The sequence below is a fragment of the Peromyscus californicus genome, unplaced genomic scaffold (assembly GCF_007827085.1).
Source record: "Peromyscus californicus insignis strain IS unplaced genomic scaffold, ASM782708v3 Scaffold_16__1_contigs__length_79575227, whole genome shotgun sequence".
Taxonomy (NCBI): Eukaryota; Metazoa; Chordata; class Mammalia; order Rodentia; family Cricetidae; genus Peromyscus; species Peromyscus californicus.
Window position 1 is genome coordinate 45372711 of NW_026294458.1, and position 17358 is coordinate 45390068.

A 17358-nucleotide genomic window follows, 5' to 3' on the forward strand; every position below is an offset into this window, starting at 1 on the left:
GTTCTAATTGTTGGACGGTCAGAGTCTAATTACAATTTATCTTGGGCTATCTTAGTCCTCTAAATAGCTACTCCCTGCCCACCTCTGCATCAGGCTGTCAGACTAAACATCAGGTGACTAACAACAAATGCTAGTTTTCAACAAACAAAAGGCAGGCCATGGAGGACACCTCTAACCTCAGCATTAGGGAGGCAGATGCAGGTGAATCTCTGAGTTTGAGGCCAGCCTAGTCTACAAAGCAAATTCCAGGACAGCCAGGGCTACACAGAAATGACAGAGGAGACCCTAAATGCTTTTCTTCTCTAAGTTGAAAAACCATAAAATTAGTATAATTACCACACTTATTAACTATTGAAAACAATAAAAAATGTTTGGGATATATACATAAAGGAGCACTTAGAGCTCTTAAATTTCTAGGTCATGTGTTTAGATATGCTGTCATAGCAATTCCATTTTCTGAGTAACTAACTACTCCTGTGCCTATTGAATTGGACATTTAGTAGCTATGAAGCATTCTTCTCTTTTCACCTCAGATGTGGATGAATGCTCTGAGAACGTGTGTGCTCAACTGTGCGTCAATTACCCTGGAGGCTACTCGTGTTACTGCGATGGGAAGAAAGGATTCAAACTTGCCCAAGACCAGAAGAGTTGTGAGGTAAACCTTTTAAATCCAACCTTCTTACCAAGCTGGGCATGGTAGGACATGCCTTGTATCCCAGCACCAGGGAGGCAGAGGCAGGAGGATCTCTGAGGCTAGCCTGGTCTACAGAGTGAGTTCCAGAACAGCTAGGGCTATGCAGAGAAAGTAGAAGAAAAGAAAAATAAAACAAACAAACAAAAATCTTCTCCTTTCTGAAATGAGAGACCCAGGTGGTACCAGGATCCCTGCTCCCTGGTCTTTCAGTGAAGAGCATTAATCTTCACTGAAAGAATTCAGTTGAAATACAGAGCACACTGTGGAAGATAGGTGAATTTGTTGTAGAATAGGGAAACATACTCTCAGAGGGAGAGAGTTGTCAGTGGCCAGAGAAAACAGTGCAGAGTGGCTCTCAAGGGCTAAGAACAATGGCTAGACCGAACGTTGTGCCCATGTGCAGTTTAGTCGTCTCTCTTTTTTTAAAGACTTATAAAATCTTCAGAACAGACATCTCTCCCGAGTGCCATTTTCCTGTCCTGACAATTGGCAGGCCCATTCAATTGAATCTCACTTGACAGGGCAATGGTAGCCTTTGTTCTTTATCAGAAAGCCTCCAGCTAGGTAGTTATCCATTATGAAGTGTTGGGATCTTGGAACCACATTTAGATAGTTATCAAGTAATGACCCCTCTGCAATTCAGTGTGCGTGTCTCCTCCCAGTCTCAGAGGACCCACGTCTCATTTCTCTGACCAGTAATTAAAGCCTGGCAGTTGTAGTCTTTGGTTTTATAAGGGGCTGATTATGAAGAAGCATCTATCTCCAGGATATCCCCTAATCCCACTAAAAGAATATTTCATAGAAATTTTAGTGATAACATTTTCTGATGTCCTATATTACATTCTGGAAAGCTTGCCCAATGCCTTTTTTTGTGCTTATAAATGTTCATAAACAACTTGGTGGAAACAGATTTCTCACAAGAAGATCTCGTGACTTTAAATGCATCATAATTCAGAAGGCAATTATGTTCATCAGTATGTCTCAAAACACGCTTTTCAACACTCAGATTTAATGCATAATTGACCCAAGAAATCAGTTCATAGGATGGTTTTAATTTTTCCTTTATTGAGTAAATAAGTTAACATTTGACCGCCCCACCTTCCTCCATTTTTTTCTTTTAGAAATAATAAGTCATACATGCTAGTTACTCTTTCTATTCCTGCATTTTAAAACATGTAAGGGTCAAATTATATATGATTATGAGTCAGACTGCTTAAAATTCCTAAATAATGATTTCACTGTGTATAACTAATATATATATATATATATATATATATATATATATATATATACACACACACACACACACACACACACACACACACACACACACACACACATATGACCATGATGAATCAGTATATGCTTAAAAAAACAACAACAAAAAAATCACATTACCCACATGAAGAAAGATCAGGAGGTTAATGGGTATAAATAATAATTCTGGGGCTCCTCAGTTGAAAGGCCATGTAGTAGAATTTTTTATTTTATAGCTTAATCCCTTATTATTTCAGTATGTTCTGTAGTACATACTACTATCCACCTTGGAATGGTTATGAAAACTTTTTTCTGGGGCTCTATTTAGTAATTGCAGAATCCATTGCAAAATGTCCTTCACTGTCCCCCAAATCTCATCTCTAGGTAACTTTCTACTTTAATGTTGCTGTTCAGCTTTAAGGAACAAATACTTACTAAAAGATCACATGACTTTGAATCATTTTCATGTAAATTTCTTAGAGAATGAGAAGCTCACTTAGGTTTATCCCCTCCTGAGTTGCCAGCATTCTCTTGAGTATGCTGATAGCACATTTTTGCTCACCATACTTTTTTCTTAATAACCAAATGAATGACATGCAGATATAATTAATGCAAGGCATTGTACAGTTTATTGAAGACATATTTGCTGGGACTGGAAGGAAACGTTTGTGTTTAGCACTGAGGTTTGTGAAAGAAATAATAAATAATACAATAAAAAATGATAAATCTAAAGCCGTGCCCACGTATTTTTGGAGGCTTATGGATGGGTTTTACAGGGAAATGGAAGTTATTCATTATTGTTTGCAGAGCCATTATGATGGGAGGGTGTTTCACAGGCTGTTTGGGGAGCTACAGGGAGAAGACAAACTGCAGACAATAATCCATGCATTTGGTTTTCCTCCAGGGTATTCCAGTGTGCCTTTCCTTGAACCTCGACAAAAATTATGAATTATTATACTTGGCCGAGCAGTTTGCAGGCGTTGTCTTGTATCTGAAGTTTCGTTTGCCAGAAGTCACCAGGTGAGAGCCAATGTCAGTGGGAATTCTTGCAGGTTAAACAGAGGAGGAGAGAAGACAGACAGCTGTAGGTTTGTTATCAATCTGATAACTTAGGCATATTAGCATGTAGGTGATCCTCACACAGGTAATTTTTCACACTAGAGCCTTTTCAAGTCCACCAGGTTGACTTTGCCAATGCAGACTTACTTTATCCCACCCTTTCCCATTTTCCAGTGGTTGCATATTTCCCAAGAAGCTGGGAAGTTAGATCTAACTCACCTGTGAAAATGTAACTCCTTTTTTTATACATTATAAAAACTAAGTGAGAATATCAGTGTACTGATGGAATGTCGTTACATTCAAAACTAATAAGGAAAATTAAGAAGATGGCTCAAGAAGTATTCTAAAGAAATGCTTACTTAGTTTGGCAGTTTGAATACTCAGCTTTTGCTGCTGTAGTTAGACTGACTTTAGAGAAAGTGTTTGTGCTTCTCAACCATGATTCTCACTTGGCCAGTTTTCTCAGTGCACACATGTTGAAACTAGAAGCAATAAAAGAGAAGGGAAAATTATTTGAAGTTAAATTTAAAGCCTAACTTTCAAAATAATATTAATGAAATGATCATTCATGTTTAGAACTTAATTAAACACAGATCACTCACTAATCAATTGAACTGAATGTGTAGAAGTCTTATCATGAAAGAACATTGCAAGTTATTCTAAGATTGCCTTAAGTGAGTGTTTTACTTGGACATTCCATTTCCCTCGATATCTGGTTTTCACCACAAACATCTCTGAGCGAATATTATTTTCTTCTGAGTGAGACTGGAAACCCTTCTTTGCTATAACAGCAGTGAGGATGAGGGAGAAAACTGTTGCAATATATCTTTATTTGCTTTCACATTATTTATTTTTTTATGACAACTCATTCTAACTCGGTACCTAATATTGGATCAGAATTAGCAAACCAATTTCCCCAGTATTCCTTAGTTTCTTCATTGATTTATTTACTCTACACTTTCAGAAGTGTAATATCTTTTATACATTCCATATTAAGTGCACAGCTTGATGAATATTTATAAAGTGATTTCCTAAAGCAAACCTCTTCACCTCTGTTTCCCATAACCAACTGCTTCCCGTGCCCTGCCAAATGTTGACAAATTCTGTCTCTTTTCAACTCTCCAATACTTTTGAAACAGAATAAATTGATCCCCAATGTAATGAGTCAGGACGTGATGATGTATTCCAGAAAGAACATATGCAGAACACGACTCTTTGAAATACCATTTAGCATTATTTTACAAAGAAAAGGAAATTATCTCCATAATAGGATCAACTCCTGGAAGATCGTGACCAAACACAGATTTAGTTTTTGGCAAGATAGTTCATTCTTCGCATCAGCCAAATGCTCAGACAATTGTGAAGAAGGACATTAGTCCTTATGCCAAAGGAAATGGTTCCTTTTCTTTTCTTTCTTTCTTTCTTTCTTTTTAATATGAACAGGTCCCTGCATTCATATTATAGTGTTATCCATCCAATGCAGTTCACTCCACATTTTATCTCTTTCAAATACTTACTTGGGAATTCAAAATACAGGAATATTTATTTATTCTGCCTCTTTTTCTTGGTTCCCTTTGAGGAAGGTCTGTCTCCGTTACAAATCCTGCCTTTGTGACTATTAATATGTGATGATGGGATATCTATATTGGATTCTTTGTTGACTTATTAGCAACAATCAGAAGTCCTGACTCTTTAACTCAAATTCTTTTAGTTTCATGATAAATATTTATAAAACTGATTTTCCTATTTGTCTTTGTTTTAAAAACATTTTTGTTAGCTGGTGCCTTGAGGAACTTCACTCATTAGTGGTTCCCACTAATACATTCTGAGGGCAGGCACTCAGTCAACACGCAGCACCCATAAGATTTTCCATCCTGTACTAGTTATACTGTACACATGCCCAGAGTCTTGATAACACCAAGCATGATCAGAGTGCACTCTCTCCCAATGACTAGCTCGACTATATTGTTAAGCTTAATTCACCTACTTCAGTGATTTATGCTATCACAGTGTTTGGAAAGCTTTTCTCTTCTTCTTTCTCCCTTTCTCTCTTTTTCCATTTCCCCTTTCCCCCCTCCTTGAATTCCTTCCTTTCTTTTCTGTAAAACTTTTTAATGCACTTGAAAGGAAGGGTCTCCAACCTTCCTGGCGGCCTTTTTCCTTACAGTAGCTAAGCCCTTACTCAGCTCTTCTAGCTTTGTTTTGGCACTACTGTGTGTTCCTACCCTCTTCCTGATGAATTCGGGACATTTTTGTCTATGGAGCTCTTGAGTGACACAGTAGCATAGTTCGTACAACCAAAGGCACACACCACTCCAAACATGTCTCACACGGATGTGGTGTGTTATGTGAAGTGTTCATGGCAGCTGCCGTGGTGCTGCATGGTCATAATTTTTGGTCAGATCTTATGGCTCACAATCCTGTCCTTAGGTAAGGCAGAGCCATGCTGCTTCTTTTTAATGATTACATGAAAGTTTACTTATAATTTTAATCATCTAAAAGTTACCTTGTGGTGCCCTGTAAGCGATCCTTTCCTGGCATATGTGAAATCAGAGGGAGCATATGCCTTTTCTAGATAAATCAAACATGCCATTGTAACATCTTTTACTAATCACTCATGGATTCAGCAAACACACACACACACACACACACCCCTGACTCTTACATTTAGAGTATATAAAAGGTTCCAGGAAACCCAACACCTGTACACGTGCATTAATTTTAGTGTTTTGCCTTCAAAACACTACCATAAATAAAAAAAATTACCAAAGTATTGAGAAAAAAGACTCCAAGAATAATCAAGAAATTATAATAACCACATTTTGAAATACATATGGAACTATCGACAATTGGTGAACAATTTAATGCTGCACTCTTAAATCTGTTTTTAAAAGTCTTCTTTTTAAATCTCAGGAATTTTTTTCTCTTTCAGTATAGTACTGTTTGCCAGGACAAGTGTGTGTGTTGGGGGATACAGTGAACCTTCCGAGTTCCTCACAAGAAGAATGTCTCTTTGTTTAGATTTTCAGCTGAATTTGATTTTCGGACATATGATTCAGAAGGCATCATATTGTATGCAGAATCTCTTGATCACTCAAATTGGCTCCTGATTGCACTTCGTGATGGGAAGATTGAAGTCCAGTTTAAGAATGAGTTTTCAACCCAAATCACAACTGGAGGCAATGCTATTAACAATGGTATATGGAATATGGTATGTTTGGAATTTCAGAATTATTTTTTTACTTTGATGTACTTTCTGTAAAATTATAATCTGATTGTCAAACCAAATTATGTTGGGTTTCCCAATGTTACATGAAGTGCATTCTACACATTGTTAGTCCTAGGAGCAACTTGAAAAATTATTCTAGTTACTTTTGAACTACTCTGTTTTTGAATTTTCACTCTTTTTAGTAGCTGTTTTTTAAGTGAGTATTGGATCTCCCTGACAGGTCAAGATTCATTAGCAGGCATAAGTTAATGTGAAGATTTCCCTGATCAAAGAAAATCATCCTTAGTTGTCATGAGTTTTTTTTTTGTTTGTTTTTGTTCTCTTTCTTTCTTTCTTTCTTTCTTTCTTTCTTTCTTTCTTTCTTTCTTTCTTTCTTTCTTTTTTTTTTTTCCCTGAGATGGGGTTTTACTGTGCAGCCAGAGATCTGACTGCCTCTGCCTCCCGAGTGCTGGCAAAGGTATATGCCACCAATGCCCAGAAAGTATTTTTTTTTAATTAGAGAAATGCATACTGTAACAACAACAAAAAGTTAATTCTATTTTAAATGTAAGTATATAGATAAGTAGCCAGTTCTGAACAAATAAATAGCATACACTTAGCATTCAGCAACCAGAGTACTTTAACATTTTCATATAATAGTATAAATTTATTTCTATTATTAATTACAGTCATCTTTTTAATCAGTTCAGTTAAAACCGAAACTTTGCTTGAAAAAAAGATTACCCCTTGTTGATAGTGGGGAGAAGTGTGGGAAAGCCTCAGCATTCCGCAGCTATTTCAAGAGTCTGCACCTGCCGGGCGGCGGTGGCACACACCTTTAATCCTAGCACTGGGAGGCAGAGTCAGGAGGATCTCTCTGAGTTTGAGGCCAGCCTGGTCTACAAAGTGAGTTCCAGGAAAGGCACAAAGCTACACAGAGAAATCCTGTCTCAAAAAAAACAAAACAGAAAAAAAAAATAAGGAGTCTGCACCTTAGAATGTGGGGCTCTTTGAGGTCGGAGAGTAAGATGACAGGAGGCAGCTTCAGTTACGTGTTTAGATTCAGTATTTATGATCGTTGTTAAACTAGTATTTAGTGACATGTCCATGTTCTAATTTAAATCACCCTTTATAAGATTTATATAATGTGTGTGAGTATAAGCACACCTGTGTGCATGTGCTTGGTCTGAGGCCTGGTGCCTTCCTCTTGCTTTCCACCTTACTTTTTGAGGTGGGGTCTCTCACCTGAAGCTCACTGATTTGGCAAGACTAACTGGTCAGCAAATTCCGGGCATCTGTCTGTGTCTCCAACAGTGTGATTACTGGTGTACGTCATCATCAATGGCTCTGTGTTAGGGATACAAACTCAGGTCCTCATACTTGTGTGTCATTTTAATTGACAAGTATTCATTTAAATTAGTCTATAAACTGAACATTTTTTTGATAGTAACTGATTCCTTAATTTTAAATTATTTTAAATTTTCAAAATATAATTTAAAATGAGAAGAAATTAAATATAAAACACACGATCCAGAATTGTTTTATAATTCGTAAGAACTACGTAGGCCATGCAGTGATTAAACAATCCTGGCTCAAAGTCAAGGAAATAATGCTACTTTGAAAGTGATTTTGTCACCGGGTGGTGGTGGAGCATGCCTTTAATCTCAGCACTTGGGAGGCAGAGGCAGGTGGATCTCTGTGAGTTCAAGGCTAGCCTGGGCTACAGAGCGAGTTCTAGGAAGGGCGCTAAAGCTACACAGAGAAACCTTGTCTCAAAAAACAAACAAACAAAACCAAAAGAAAACAAAACCAAAAAAAAACCCCAAGTGATTTTGTCACTTATTTTATATGATCCCGGTACTGGCATTGTAACTCATTCAACAGATATTTATTGAGGCCTACACTTGCTAATCTTTATTCTACCAGGTAAGGCTACAATGATGAATGAAGCGGTCATTGGTCATGTGAAGCTTGCATTCTAACACTGAGTGGCAAGCAGCAGATCAATTATGTTAGGTGCTCACTGATGCTAGGAAAGCAAAGGAAAGCGAGGCAAGGCGTGACACGTAGTGTGCGTACAGTCAGTGAGCGTGTGGAATTGAAGAGGCGAACCAGACAAGACTACATCTGAGTAGAGGCTTGAGAGACCAGCTCATGAAAAATGTGTGTGTCGGGGGGATTATAAAGTGATTCTATGCAATGTGAACCGCAAGTTCCAAGTCTCACGGGGAGGATGTGTTTGGTGTGTTTGACAAACAGCACAAAGATGAGTGTAGATGCTTTGGAATGGGGGAGAAGAATAGATAAAAATGAAGTCAGCACCGAGGTCTAGATAAAGATCTTTGGGGACCACAGTGAAGACTGGATTTTATGCATTGTGGGAAGTCCCTGGATAGTTTTGAGAAGTGACAGAATGTAACTTACATTTTAAAGAATAGTTCTGATCAAAATCTGATGGCTTTTTGGAAACCATTTGATAGAGAGTAGGGCCCCTGTTGAGAGACCATTGTAGTAACCCAGAGCAGGGTTGGCTGTAGCTTGGTTGGAGAGCTCATATCAGGGTGTGGAAAAGTGGACACATTCATGGGACACTTTTTATGGTAAGTCTTAGTTCAAACTTACGTTAATGATTTTTTTAAATTGGTATTCACTTTAGTAACATGAATCCACAGATACAAGCAGTGTATAACCAGAGTTACAAGTGAGCCAGGCTTATGCATGTGAGTTTCTGCTTAGAGGGGTCTCATGTGCAGGTACATGGATTAGAAGCATGTGTCTTGAATTATGGCCAAAGTGTTCTTAAAACACAGAAATGTAAAATTACATCTTGAACATATAGAAGTGGTTTACACACTTCAAAAATCAAATGTTGCTCAGATCAGAGAAGCATGACAGCTAAAGGAATCAAGTGACTTGTAATTTGTTCCCAAGAAATCGATACTGGTCAAAGAGAATGGGAATACGTGTGCATTTTACTGTGTTTACATGCTGTTGTTTGCCTTCTGTTATTGATTAGTAAGCCTTTGCGGCATGAGTGTGGCAGTCTTGTGGGAGGCAATTGTAGCAGCCATCTTCTGATTGTGTTGGATGTCTTTTTATTCATGCTTACTGTCATTTCAAACCATTTTTTAAAACCAAAATTACTTTCAAAATTCTTCATTTTGAGCATTCAGTTTTTAAGAACTAATTTCAGACTTTGAAAAAAATACAGTTTGTATATGCTGCACAGAATGCTGGGCATTACTGATTTTTTTGTAACTAATATTATAAACTTACTATTTTATTGATTCTGGATGCATAATGCATTGGTTGAAAAAATAAGAGATCTTAAAATTTTCTTCAAGTAAAAAAGCTCAACTTTTTTTTGAAACTTTATTTTATGGCATTGTGGTTTGACAGAAAGTGGCCCCCAAAGGGAATGGCGTGCTATTAGGAGGTGTGGCCTTGTTGGAGGAAGTGTGGTACTGTGAGGGCAGGCTTTGATGTCTCTTTTGCTAAATCTTTGCTCAGTGTGACATACAGTCCACTTCCTGTTGCTTTCTGATCAAAATGTAGCAAGCACCATGTCTGCCTACCACGATGACAATGGACTAAACCTCTGAACTGTAAGCCTGAATGTTTTTCTTTCTTTCTTTCTTTTTTTTTTTCAAGACAGGGTTTCTCTGTGTAGCTTTGCGCCTTTCCTGGATCTCACGCTGTAGACCAGGCTGGCCTCAAACTCACAGAGATCTGCCTGCCTCTGCCTCCCGAGTGCTGGGATTAAAGGCGTGCGCCACCACCGCCCAGCTGAATGTTTTTCTTTATAAGAGCTGCCACGGTCATGGTGTCTCTTCACAGCAATAGAAATCCTAGCTAAGACATAAAGGGATCAAAGGTATAGATTATAACTGAATGTTAAAATGTTAGTGTTTTTAAACTTTAAAATAAGATGTACTGTTGAGATCAAGTTCTATCACCTTAAACTTTGATCAGAAATTAAAGTTTTTATTATATTGATCGGTATAGAAAATTATTTAATGGGATAATATGATTTTTCAGTCAACTATCTCAAGTAGCCATGCAGTGATGTTTGCCCTGTGTTTTTAATTGTAGGTGTCTGTGGAAGAATTAGATGACAGTGTCAGCATTAAAATAGCTAAAGAAGCCGTGATGAATATAAATAAACTTGGGAGCCTTTTTAAACCTACAGATGGATTTCTGGATACCAAAATATACTTTGCAGGATTACCTCGGAAAGTGGAAAGTGCACTCATTAAACCGGTAATGACGTAGCTTATGCTGTTCATCTTGAGTGAATTCCTTTATCTGTCATAGGTTTAAAGATGTGCTTTCATGATACTCCATAGAAGTAATTTTGCTAAACATGCCAAGTGTGACAATTTGTATTGAACATGGGAAAAGAACTTTAGACCACTGAAATTATAGTAAGGAAATAAGAAAATGACTGTTGTGGTTTTGTGTCCGTTTAAATTACAGCATTATTCATTTAGCAGTGGGTTTGTTAAATTCTCAAGTTGTCAGCTCAGTGTTTACATTGTAATATTCTACACTCAGCCATTAAATGTGCAAAAACACACATCTAATCCCAAAATCATATGTATTTTGTAGAAGCCAAAATCTTTCAAAGCTTTATTTTAAGACATAAATTTGGAGGTTAAGGGTAACAAAGATGGTGGATGGAACAGATTATAAAAATTGTTAGTTACAACAGATGAATACAATATTCTGAGTACAATGCTTATCAAATAACCACTGAATAGAGTTGAAGAAATCAATTACTGTCTTTGAAGAGTTTACAAAATGTCATTTAACCAGCACTCAGAGGTAGAGGCAGGTGGGTCTCTGAGTTTGAGGCCAGACTGATCTACATGGCAAGTTCCAGAAAGGCCAGGGCTGTACAGAGAAACCCTGTCTTGAAAAACAAAACAAAAAAGCAAGAAAGAAAGGAAGGAATAAAGTCACCTGAATTCATGACCCTGCCAGATGATCTGGTTGCTTTAATTGTTGATCTAACTTAAATATTAACTACTTCATATCTATCTGCCCTTCTCTTATCACAGCTCAGTTATTTTAACTTTTAATAGATTTCTATGTGATAATAATTTGGATTAGTTAATCCATTAGTTAATCCAAAACAAATATTCAAAATTTTTGAAATTGATGAATTACGGTACTTAATGGGAAAGTAAATCATTCAAGAAGAATCAATCGTTTATAAAATAGCTACCATGCCTCTTGAAGCTGGCTGGATGCTTTGGTGAGGCTGAAAAAATGCAAGCCTCTTGTTCTTGAGGAGGAGTAGCATCTGCATTGGCAAATAAACCTATATTGTAAATGCACACCAAGAATGATAGCAGCTTAGAGCCTGGGGCCACCTGAGAAGCATAGAGAGGATTTACCTCTGAATCTGGATGATATGAAAGAAGCAGGGGGGACCTCAGGTTGTAGATATCATCAGGACCCCACTGGAGGCCTTCAATGGTATGGTCTCATTTTATTGAAAAGTATTATCTATCAGAAAGAAAAAAAATAGATCTAATTAAAAGTATTTTAATAAGCTATCAATGAAAGGTTTTCCATCCAAATGTAACCTATACTGGGAATCAATTAAAGCTATTTATCTTTCCTACGTAAGTTTAAAATGTACTCCTTGATTTATATCTTATTGTGCTAGATTAATCCTCGTCTGGATGGGTGTATACGAGGCTGGAATTTGATGAAACAAGGAGCTTTAGGTGCAAAGGAAATTATTCAAGGAAAACAAAATAAGCATTGCTTCCTCACAGTAGAGAAGGGCTCTTACTACCCTGGTTCTGGAATTGCTCAGTTCAGCGTAGATTACAGTAAGTGATTCCTGTTATGTTTCTCTTTTCTCCTTAATCATTAAATGCATCCACTGACAAACTGCAATGCTTTATTCTGTTAGCATCACCGAGTGAGTAACTGTTATGACAGGCATTGTCTTATTTGTTCGGTTAAATACTTAACAAAGTTTTCAGGAATTTTAGGAAAACATGTCTAGACTGGTAAGTCTGCTTATTATTGTTAATGTTTACTGGCATATGGCCTGGTTCATTGGGGGTAGATTCCTTGATCAGTTATAAAGTTCACGGCTTTTGCAGTCTGTTTGAGTACACCAATCAACACACAGAAGGGACTGGTTTTGATTTCTATCATTCACTTCTGTTGATCTGTGTTAAGATTTCTGTCTTTCCTGAGGTTGCCTATGCATTTACAAAATATATAATGCCTATGTATGCTGTATAGCTCAAACCAAGCCTTCAGCATACTCGTTATAAACTAATTTTAAGTTGCAGCATGTGTTCATGTGAGCTTGGTCATATTGTTTCTTTACTGTATGTTGTTTTCTCATGTGTCTTAGTATGTTCTGTAATGCTTGGTTTAGAGGTGGGTATTTTACATGCAGTAGTAGAGACTGAAGTGAATACTACTTGTGTCTGGAAATGAGTACACTTGTCCTTGGCTCAGCCCTTATTGACATGGATATGAAGGGGGAGACCGCTCAATTTAGTGAGGATTTGAGACATTTATTGAATTAGTACTTGAGGAGTGGGTTTTATAAAGAGGAGACCTTTTGTGAAGGACCTTGTTCCCTGGATTCATGTCCCCTCCTGAGATCATTTCCTCTGTACTGGGTCCACCATTTACCCTAAGCCTCACAAGAGTTGCCATCATGCTATTTAGATTTCTACCTTCTACCTTGAGCCAAATAAATTGCTTGTTAAAATACATCACTTAGCTTCACAGACTATTTTTTAATACCTTTGGAAAATGTGCCAGTCCAATTCAGGTTTCTGTTTGATTAGAGGCTGATTTACTAGAAGTTTAGGTTCTTTTTTGTTTGTTTGTTTTTTAGTTTTTATTAGTTTTCTTTTTTTAAATTTTTTTGTGAGTAGAAATTCTTATCAGATTGGGTTCACAGTGAAGTCTGAGTGCACCTTTACAAATAACCTGCTGTGAATATCCCTGAGTGTCCATCCTGCACTTTTGTATAGTTAAGTGTGTGTATGAGAGAATTTCAGAATTAGATTTCCTCCATCAAAAATCCTGCAGATATATATTTAGTATAGGACTGATTCCATTCTCTTCTAAAGATTATTAATTGCTACTCTTACTAAAAGCAGAAAGTTCATGCTCAAGATAGTTTTCTAATCCAATAGATCCAATTAAAATATTACAGTTTTAAATATAATTTTCCTAGTTTCTACTTAAATTGAACACCTTTCCATAGATCAGTGGTGATGACATGTTGCCTAAGCAGGTTCTCGGGTCCAGCAACAGTAGCCAGGAGTCTGGACCTGAGGGGTACAGGCACTGCTTTTTCATCAGGGTATCTCCTTGGGTTAGATAGGAGATGCAGTTATGACTATCAGTGAGCCAGGTAGCAACCCTTGGAACAAAGAAATAGGTGTTTTGTGTATTGATAAAGGAAAGATTCTTATCTGTTGTCCATGTTCAGGTCCTTGTGTGCAAATTAGGAATTCGAAGTTAAATAGAATATCTGGGCCTGACTGGCCAACGTTCATTCTCCGTGGTGGGCAGATCATTGATCAACTTTAAATTAGGATAAGGCAGGTGCTCAGGATGCTGACCCTGTTAGCCACTGACCAGCTGAGATCTTTCCTCTCCCTGCATGGAAATCAAGGGTGGGCAATGAAAAGTTCCTCAAGTCCTGATCCTTGGCAGCTTTACATTCTTTGGCATTTGACAGGAGTAAATGGTGGCAGTGGGAAGGCTGCAGGAGCAGCAGAAGGTAGCCCCCTTTAGTGTTCCATCTCTTCTGTAGGCTTTAAGAATTGGGACCCGTAGTTCTGTAATCTCAGTCCAGGAAGTTGAAATTCCACGACATGTAGCAGCAGCAGCAGCTGATGTTATAGTTCCTGGCTCTGGGGTATCTGAGACCCCTTAGCCCTAAACACTTGAGAGCTTTTATAACTCCTCCAGTCACCGTGGCCTGCAGGGCCTCTTCTCTGGCTCTTTACTGCTTTCTAACCTTCCTCCTCACTTCTCCACCCTCTCTCTTCTCCCAGTGCCTGTTCCTGCCCTGGCTTACTCTCTACCTGTTCAGCTGCTGCTGCTCCAGCTGTGGAGCAGCTGGTCGCCTTGCTGCTTTGCCACCTGAAGCCTGCTGGCAACTCTTCTGCTTTGCCTATTGCCATTGTAGTGCCCCCGCCTCTCTACTTGGCTGCCTTGATGGTGTTCGTACTGCGACTTTATTCATATTACCAGCTCAGCCCGCGCTGGCCAAAGTAGGCAAGAGGAGAACACTTCAGAGATGCCTTTTGTTAGTCCTGCTGTTTCAAACACCGGGGGAAGTGGCTCGGTGAGCCAAATAGCCTGCTTTTATAGCCACAGTAGGAGCCTTCCCACCAGCCACAGAGTTGTCTCTTTAGTGCTGGCCTTAGAAGAAGATCCTCCGCTAGGCTACCAGGGTCAGTGCCCCTGCTCTGGTCTCAGTGGAAATCATGACAGGGTCATCCAGAGTTCAGTGCGGACTGTGATAGCCAGACAGCCTTGGCTGAGAGGCTAGACCTTCCAGAGCTGAGCAATTAGCTTCCATTGTGTAATTATCCTAAAGTGTCTATGGAGTGTTTTAAATGGCTGGTGCTGGCTTAAGGTTTGTCTGGCTGGCTACCGAAGTGACAGACCTTTTGTTCAAAGCAGGAAGGGCAATAAAGGAGAGCTCACCAGTTTCCAACTATCGGTCAAATTTCCCATCCTCCAATATCTTTCTTATTTACATACAGGGAAATGAACATCAGAAGGAGTCTTTCCAATAAGAACTCAAATTACTTTTAATGTTAATCATGATTTTAATTGAGTCTTCTTGGTATTAGCCTTGTACCCTGTCAGACAAACTATATTCCAAGTCCACGTTGAATAGTGCTTTGACCTCACTGATGCCCCAAGGGCAGGTAAGCGCTTCCTCTGTGTCATCCCTGGCTCATCTGCGTGAGCAGGACATGCTTGCAGCTGTCATAATTGTAACCATGGGACTGTCGTGAGCTCTGGCTTCCAGCTCATGTCCTTCTTTGGCTTTACAGTAAAAAAGCAAAACAGCAGTGATCCCTGGAGGGCCCCTTCCCAGAACTCAATTTGTTAAAGGAAATTTTCCAGAAAAAAGGAATTAAAATAAGTTATATTGTAGCTAAAAAAAAATTACTTTCTTATTTTGTGGATAATTTAAAAATGACTTACTTCATAATTAATATTTAATATTATAACTTCCACACATTTTAATATTCATTTTAGTATGAGTTTAATATCCTTTGCTTAATTTATTTCACAATAATTCCATATATTCTTTCTGTATAAGAGTTATAATGAGAAGTGTAGTCTCATTATATGCAGCTAAATAGTAGAACATCTAGCTTAAAAAAAAAAAACCATTTCTTCATTCATTTTTACCCTTTCAAAGACTCCAGGTGGTATATGTAATTTGCTACATATTACTTCATAATAAATGAAGAACACTTCATTTATATTATAAACCAATTTTTAAAAGTACTTGAGGTTAAGTAATTTGTGACTGTTAACTATGTTCTGAAAACTGTGTCTTCTGTTTTGGTTGCGTTTCCAAAAGCAACTTAGAGGAGGAAGGGATTTATTTCAGCTTACAGTGCCAGATTGTACTGGGGAAGTTACAGTGGCAGGGACTTGAAATAGCTAGTCACAGCCATATTCAATACTAGAAAGAAAAGATTGTATGCATGTCACTTGTTTGTTTGTTTATGCTCAGCTCAGTTTTTCCACTTAGGACCAGCTCAGCTTAGGACCATCTGCCTAGGGAATGCTGCCACCTGTAGTGGGCTGGGTCTTTCTGCATCAATTAACTAATTAGGACAACCCTCCACAGACATGCCCACAGGCCAGTTCAATGTAGATAACCCCTAATTAAGAATTTTCTCCCAGTTAATTCTAGGTTATGTCAAGTTGATGATTAAAGCTAACTATCACCGTGCCAATTCCATCATTTGGTGAACATCACAGAATAGACTTAAATTAAGTAAGCCAACCATAACATCACTAGGAGATGTCATCTTAGGAGAACATTGTCATATATGTCTCCATCGTTGACCTGACTATAATTATGGGTGCATGACTACTTTGAAAATATAAACTCAGTGAATATTTATTGTCTGCTATGAAAAATAACATGATGATAGAGACACATACCTCCTATTGCCTGCAGTCCACTTTGGTAGATAACTAGCTTAATGATTTAAAAGATGGGAAGTATTCAAACAAGACTATTACAGAGCAAAAGTCCTGAGCCTAATTTAAAAATTAACTGTAGACTTCACCATTTTTCTCTGCTACCAGACTATTTAGCTCTCCCTGAATATAGAACATGTTTTCCCTTCCCATTGATGTAGAATGAGTAATGATGGGGGATTGATGGCTTCTGTATCAATGTTTTATATCAGGAAGAATACAGTAAATCTGTTGAACTTTCTTCTAAATGTGTACTGTAAGGTACTGTAAGGTCTGAACACTCTGAGGTCTGAACATCGGTGAATTTTCATGAGAGGAATATATTAAAGAGAAACAGGGCAAGTTTGGGGAGCTCCTTAATATTACAGCCCAGAATTTTTCTCTTGGAAGAATGGAAATGTAGAGACTCCACTTGCATTTAAAAATAAAGTAGCCCTGTTCTGTATTGCTGCAGTGATCTGCATCTTTGAGAAAAAAACTAAGACTTTAGTGCTTCACAAAGTATCTTTGAATGTTAATCAGATTATAATAATTGATGATTATGATTTTCTCTATTGTAATTATGATTGCTTTGTGTCACACTTTATAATTTTAAGTAGATAATGTAACCAATGCAGAGGGATGGCAAATGAATGTGACCTTGAATATTCGTCCATCCACCGGCACTGGAGTTATGTTTGCCTTGGTTTCTGGAGACACGGTCCCCTTTGCCTTGTCCTTGGTGGGCTCCAGCTCAGAAAATTCTCAGGTAACCTTATTCCCAAACTAGATGAAGCTCCCTCTCTCTTTTGTTCGTCTCCTTTTTCCTGACTTGTTGGCTGATTTCCAAGGTCTGGAAGGAGAAGATAATGGGGTACTGAGAAACCTTTGCATCTGGAGCTATGGTTTGGTAGACTCAAGCACA

General features: G+C 38.1%; 1 protein-coding gene across 3 annotated transcripts in view; it reads left to right on the top strand.

Moving 5' to 3' along the window:
• Positions 1-17358, top strand: part of Pros1 (protein S) — an 85692-nt gene that overhangs the window by 43506 nt on the left and 24828 nt on the right. For 2 of the 3 annotated variants that reach the window (XM_052740961.1, XM_052740958.1), the window contains exons 8-13: positions 534-655; positions 2856-2971; positions 6032-6221; positions 10311-10478; positions 11893-12061; positions 17051-17202. In XM_052740961.1, coding sequence (XP_052596921.1) covers positions 534-655; positions 2856-2971; positions 6032-6221; positions 10311-10478; positions 11893-12061; positions 17051-17202 — 917 coding nt within the window. The remainder of the gene's footprint in view (positions 1-533; positions 656-2855; positions 2972-6031; positions 6222-10310; positions 10479-11892; positions 12062-17050; positions 17203-17358) is intronic. The other variant, XM_052740960.1, reaches the window with a different exon arrangement.